Genomic DNA, 6,720 nt, shown 5'->3' with positions numbered 1-6,720 from the left:
CCCCTGCATCTGCCTAAGCAGGTGCTTTAATTAATTGGCTGAGCTATTTGGCCAGCCCAGGGAAGACTTCTTAGAGGAGTGCAAGTGGCAGAGGCAGAAGAGAATGGGCTGATGTGCTCCTCATTTATAGGCTGCTGGGTGCGGTGGTGCACATCTGGGACCCCGGTACTCTGGGATGCTGACACGGGGGATCGCCAAATTTAATCTCAGCCTGAGCAACTCAGCGAGATCCTGTCCCAAAGTAAAAAAATTAAAAAAGAGACAGGGGATATAGTTCAGTGAAAGGTCCTAGGTTTAATCCCCAAGACTGCCAACATCCCTCCCCCAAAAAACCAAAACCAGAAAAACCCCAAATAAATAAAATAAAATTATAGACTGTATACAGGCACAGCATCTCCAGGAGGTGGGCGACAATCCCCTCTGATCACTGGGGGCGCCGTGTTTAGGCTCTAGTTCTGGTCCTGCCCTCAGCCTTTGGTCCCATCTCGGCTTATCAAGTGCACACGTGGCCACCTCTGTGATTATTTCCTCTACTGTCAGACAGCTCTCTTTCAGACCTGGTTTCTTCTGAGGACAGGCAGCACCAAAGCCATGGCTGCCCCTCCAGGGGAGCATGAGTGGGCCAGCCTGCTGGTCCACTGCCTGGTGGACCTGGGCGGAGGCGCCCCACCCTCGGGGAGACACTGTCCCAGAAACACTAAACTCTCTCTGTGCGCTCTGCTGCTCCCCCACAGGCCGTACTCCCAGCAAACACCAGTAACAAGTTCTCAGGCCAGGATAACGGGTGGGAAATAATGACCAGTTTCTCGCGGTCTTCTATGGACTGCAGGTACTGCTGCTTGCCTTCCTGGGACTCATCCTTCTTCTTCAAATAGGGCTCAATGGATTTGTACTGGGCATAGAAGTTGTTCAAATCCTGAGGTGAAAAACAGGAGGAGGAGAAAAGGGTCAGGTTTCACCATCGCTTTCAGTTTCTGCTTCTTGGACGCTGCCCACTTTCCCACCTTGTGACTGAGAAGTCAGAATCCTCCTGCAGTGAAGAGGAACAAAAATTGCAAAAGGTGCCATGGTCACAATGCTAGCATGCTTCGGAAATCTTCCCTCACCCTCCTGAGAACTTATAGTCCCACAGTCCAGTCTACCCTGCTGACCCTGAAAACACCGTCAGAGAGGGGCTCAGATCCAGAGACGGGAAATAAGAGTAAACTTGGGCAACTGTTCTTTCCTCAGGAGGTGTTTTCCACCCAAATTCACTACAGTTACGGACAACTTCATTTCTGGGACGGTTTCAACTAAACTCTACGCTTTGTTATTTCCAAACAAACCTCACCAGATGAGCTGCTGCCAGAATGATTCCTGCCATTCACATTCTGTAATTAAGCCCACAAGGCCACACGGCCTGAGAGCTGGAGGCCTTCCTGACGCTGTCTGCACCTGCGGAGTATCAGCGACAGCCTCTCTGGCCAGAGCAGGGCACGATACCCCCGCCCCCAAGTTCCTTCACCTGACAGGAAAGGAGCGTGTGCCCTGAAGACCTGACTAGGCAACGCGCAGGCCCCGCCCTGGGCGCCTGGAAGGAGCTGCAGACACTCACGGGAACGAGATCCTTGATCACGTACATGTGCGGCAGAGGGTAGATTTTGGAGACTTTGTCAAGGTTGGTGTCGATCCTGCGCGTGCAGGCCAGCGTGTTGCCTCCGTTGATGTTCATTGCACATGAACCACAAATGCCTGCGGAGAGACCCGGCCAGGCCTGGTGGGCTGTGCTCGGAGTCCAGCCCGTCCAGAGCCTCTCTCCTGGGCAGGGGCTGCTCTCTCAGCAGGAGCAGCACTGACGCTAACAGGCCTAGTGCTGTTTCTCCCTTTCCTCCTCCTTGCCTCGAGTAGCTCCAACGGCTGGAGCTCCACAAGCATTGTGACCACGGCTTACTGAGGTAAGAGGCCACACAAGCCGAGGGTGGCTATGTAGGTCAGAAGCGGTTGGGGCACTGCTGGCCACAGGGACTTCTCATACTCCTTTTAGCTCCAGGCTAGAGTCTCGTGTTTTGAGAGAGGAAGTGGCTTTCCTTTGTCAAAGGCACTGGTAACTGGAACTCAAATTCTAACAGATAGAGTAAGGGGAGGGAGAGGCGTCCGGGAATAGGAAACAAGGATATGATCAAAATATGTCACATGTATGCAAATGCTAGAGTAAAACCCAGCATTTTAGAAAATTAGTATATGCTAATAAAACACTGAAAATAGATTCAATCAGCTGACAGTAGGCTCCTCATGTAGTCCCTGACAAAAAGGCGCACCTGGTACCCAAGATCTGCTTACATTTCATTTTTGTGTCCTCAGTGCTAGTCACCTCATAACACTACTTGTCACAGCATCACCATGATGTGTAGGGAACAGAATTTTCTAGGCCTCCATTTCTGGGGATGGGTTATGAGGAAGGGGAACTAAGAAGTGTTCAGGTAACCAGGACGCTGTACCAAGCATGGCCATTCTCGCTGACCGCACGACCACGGCTCTTCTTGTCAGGGCTGGGTGTCATCCCACTAGATTAGCTGTTTGGGTATCTGAAGGCTGAGGCTGGGACACCAGCCATGAAGAGACAGTTCCTACTGTGCTAGCTCCACCAGGCAAGTGGTTCCCCTGGGCTCTGGGCCCCACGGAAGCTGACTGAATGCTGACTTTCCGAACACAAATTAAAGTTATAGCAAAGCAAAGTTCAGTGCTAACCAAGGACCTTAAGAGGGGGATTCCCGCAGCCTGGACTTAGTTCCGGAGATATGTCCACTGACATTTCCTTTTCAGGAAGAAAGTCAGTCCCGGGGGCCCTAGGGCCCTTGCTGCCCGCCATGTCTTCTGCCAAGGACTCCCAACATCACAAGCGCTGAGGGCGGCCTTGGGCTCTGGCTGGGCCCTGGCCTAGAGGACCTCACCTGCACTTGAGGGGAATCCTACTAGCAACTAGAAACCTCAAATGAGGCTCCTAGCCAGGCTCTGTAGCCCTTAGGACCAGGCAGTCTTCAGGGCCCTGTGTGTGTGCCGCTATATTTCGGCCATATAAGGAAATCATCTGAAGAGCGTTCTTTAAATCCACTCTTTTAAGGTTTTTTTTTTTTTTTTGGTACTGGGGATCGAACTTAGGACCTTGCACTTTCCAGGCAGGCGCTTATGCCACTGAGTTACCTGCTCGGCTTTTTTTGGTCTTTTTGAGACAGGGTCTTGCTATGCAATTCAGACTGGCCTTGAGCTCACTCTGTAGTGCAGGCTGCTCTTGAACTCGCAATGATCCTCCTGCCTCAGCCTCCCAAGCACTGGGATTACAGGGATGCGCCACCATGCCTGGCTCCTAATTTAATTCATATTGAAAAACCCTCTGTATCCCCGTTACACTACCACTAGTAGTTACATTTTCTAATGCATAAAACAAATGTTATTAGGTGGGAAACGTCAGCCTTCATGGTTTCAACAGCTTGGACAGCATCCGCTGCACAAGTTGCTGCACTGCGGACACTGTTCCAACAGCCGAGGACACACTTCCCTGGCACCCACCATGCTGGAGCCTGACAGATGAGCTCAGCGTGCATGGCACTGGCCAGCAGCACCCTGCTGTCCCCCAGATGCAGGGAGCAGGCAGGGACTGCCAGAGCAGTGCCTGTGCTGACACAAGGTCCTGACCAGGAAGCAAACCCAGAACCTGTGCCTCGGTTCAAATTTCAGACGCATTTACCCAAGGGCAGGAAGGGCGCAGCGCGGCAAGGCTACCCGGCAGAGCCTTTCTCCATTTGTCCATCCTTGTGGGCTGGCCCAGCCTCCCTGGGGAGCCAGAAGCTAAGCGCGGGCTTGGGGACGCAGCTTACCTTCTCTGCACGATCTCCGGAAGGTCAGGGTGGAGTCCACCTCATTCTTGATCTTGATTAACGCGTCCAACACCATGGGACCACATCTGACAGAAAGGCAAGCTCAGTGGTTCGCGCGGAAGCCTCCCCTTACCCCGAGTGATCTGGGCCAGCACAGGCACTGCCTGCTTGGTCTCCTCAGATCACAATCGGACACTTCCCTACAGTTTTATTTTTTTACATTTTTTCTTTTTTGCGGAACCGGGGATTGAACTCAGGCGCTTGCGCTTGCCAGTGAAGTGCTTGTTCCACTGAGCCATCTTCCCGGACCTTTTTTACATTTTTAGTACTGCTCAGTTCTACCTTTTTTCTTTCCCCAGTACCAGGAACTGAACTCCAGACCACGCGCTTGCGAGGCTGGTGCTTGTGCCTCTGAGCTATCCCCCAGCATGCGCAGCTTTATGGGATGCTACCGCTGCACACACATTTCTAGGAAACGCAAAGCTAAAGAAATGGAAGTAAGATGAGGAAACAACTTCCACACAGTGGCAGTTTTTTTGTGTATGTTTATTTCCTTTTAAACTGCCTTCCAAAGTTTTCTCAACGTATTTCAGACTATGATTTTATTTTTAGGATTTAGAAAATAAATGTTTAAATGTTTAATAACAAAAAATAGATAAACATAATAAGTACAGAAAGTTTGGTTGGAAAATAGGTAAAAGAGCCAGGTATAGTAGCTCATGCCTATGATCGGGAACATTGTTGCAAGCTGGAGGCCAGCCTGGGCTACTAGACCCCACCTCCTACCCCTTCTGAAAAAAAAAATGACACAAAATCACCTCAGTGTCCTGACCTAGTTGACTGAGTATCCTGATGCATACAGGGCATCTTTTTTTTTGTTGTAGTTTCTGTTTTAATTCAAGCTGGCCTTGAATTCATGGCAACTGTCCTCCCTCAGCCTCAAGTACTGGAATTACAGACATGTGCCACCACGCCCAGTGCCAATATAGGTTGTATTTTTCCAAGGAATTAGTTTGCTAGGGAGATAGATAGCTCGGTGGCATAAGTGCCTCCCTGGCAAGCATAAGGCCCTGAGTTTGATCCCAGGTACCAAAAAAGAAAAGAACAATCAAAGAATTAGCTCTTTTCATCAAAATGGTTGAATTTTTCACCACAAAGTAATTTATAAATTTTGTTTTTCCAAAATAGGATCTTGCCACATAGTCCAGGCTCTCCTTGAAAAACTCATGACCCTCCTGCCTCAGCTCCCAAGTGCAGGGCCCACAGGAGTGTGTCATCACACTGGCTAATAATTATTTCTTAGTATCTACAGCATGGATTCTGATGTCTTTTTTTTTTTTGGTGGTACTGGAAGCTGAATCAAGGGCTTTCATGCTGAGCTACACCTCCAGCCCAGTGCCAAGACAGTAGGTTTAATTTTTATTAAAATACGTGCCCCCCCCCTTCAATTTGGGAGAAGAGGAATTTGGCAAACGTTATTTTTCTTGGTATTTATCTTCTTGAAGGAAGTTAAAACATATTCCAGAGCCACTAGACAACCTCAGCTTTTTGAACCTCCCAAGGATGTGGAAAGCCTGTCACCAAAAAAAGTCAAGCGAAGTCAAGAGCCCCATTGTGAGCGGGGACCGCAGCTCAGTGGCAGAGCACCCAGCACATGCAAGGCCCTGGGTCCAGTCGCCAGCACGCCCACGACGGAACACCCCTCCCTTCCCTTCATCTGTCCTCCGGCTCACACAGATACTCACTTATTCAGATCAACTTCGTAAGTCTGCATACGAGGTTTATCTCCAGTCTTGTCTGGGTCCCATCGGTAGATGGCAAATTTCTTGATTCGGGGAGCTTGGGCTGCAGCTGTCTGGGCCCCTCGGCAGGCCTGAAATATTTTGAAAGTGTACAAAAAGGAAAAGGGGGGAAAAAAAGCCAATTCTTTCAATTAACTGGCACAGCACAATATACTACCAGATAGAACCCACATGCTACTAATGCCCAGCAGATCTTAGGTACTGCTAATATAAAATAGATAAGCTATACATGATAGCACACACCTGAATGCCCAGCAATTGGGAAATGAGGGAGGAGGATCAAGTCTGAGGCCGGCCTGAGGAACATGGTAAGTGCAAGACCAGCCTGGATACTGCATGACCTTGTCTCAAGAAAGAAAACAAACAAAACTCTTTTTTTTTTTGGCGGAACCAGGGATTGAACTCAGGTCCTTCTCTTGCTAGGGAAGTGCTTACTCAACTGAGCCATCTCCCCAGCCCCCAAAACTCTTAAAAATAAACAAGATGTCCCACACCTGTGATCCCAGCTCTTGGGAGGCTGAGGCAGGAGTGCTGCCTTGAGTTTCAGGTTGGCCTGTGCTACACATTGAGTTCAAAGCTAGCTTAGAGTACAGGGCAAGACCTTGTCTCAAAAAGAAAAAAGAGGGCTGAGGAATACAACTATACATCTTAACAGTGCAAGGTCCTGAGTTCGATTCCCTGGTACACACACACACACACACACACACACACACAGAGAAAGAGAGAGAGAGAGAGAGAGAGAGAGAGAGAGAGAGAGAGAGGAGAGAGAGTTTTCTTTCTATAGAACTTTGTAGCAAATAAGAGTGAATTCAGTATCCATAACAAAGTATAAAGTATGTTCCCGAAGCAGAAGCCAGGCTCGGTGGCATCTACCTATAATCCCAACACTTGCGAAAGCTGAGGCAGGAAGGCTGCAAGTTTGTGACCAGTTGAGCAATTTAGGGCAACTCTTAAAGAGTGCTCCTGCCCTATGGGAAAGTAGAGGGAGCTCGGGGTGAACGCAGGAGACCCAGATTAATTTCGGGAAGTCAGAATTCTCATGAGTGACTGAGGCACAGGCACAA

The 6,720-nt window shown here is 49.4% G+C and overlaps 1 protein-coding gene across 1 annotated transcript in view; it reads right to left on the bottom strand.

The window, feature by feature from the left end:
• Sdhb (succinate dehydrogenase complex iron sulfur subunit B) overlaps nucleotides 1-6,720 on the bottom strand; it is a 24,428-nt gene that overhangs the window by 5,249 nt on the left and 12,459 nt on the right. The window contains exons 2-5 of the mRNA XM_004637686.2: nucleotides 5,600-5,727; nucleotides 3,855-3,940; nucleotides 1,595-1,731; nucleotides 800-916 (exon numbers count right to left, since the gene is read on the bottom strand). Coding sequence (XP_004637743.1) covers nucleotides 800-916; nucleotides 1,595-1,731; nucleotides 3,855-3,940; nucleotides 5,600-5,727 — 468 coding nt within the window. The remainder of the gene's footprint in view (nucleotides 1-799; nucleotides 917-1,594; nucleotides 1,732-3,854; nucleotides 3,941-5,599; nucleotides 5,728-6,720) is intronic.

Source organism: Octodon degus, unplaced genomic scaffold (assembly GCF_000260255.1).
Source record: "Octodon degus isolate 3935 unplaced genomic scaffold, OctDeg1.0 scaffold00092, whole genome shotgun sequence".
Taxonomy (NCBI): Eukaryota; Metazoa; Chordata; class Mammalia; order Rodentia; family Octodontidae; genus Octodon; species Octodon degus.
This window is presented reverse-complemented; position numbering and strand designations above follow the sequence as displayed.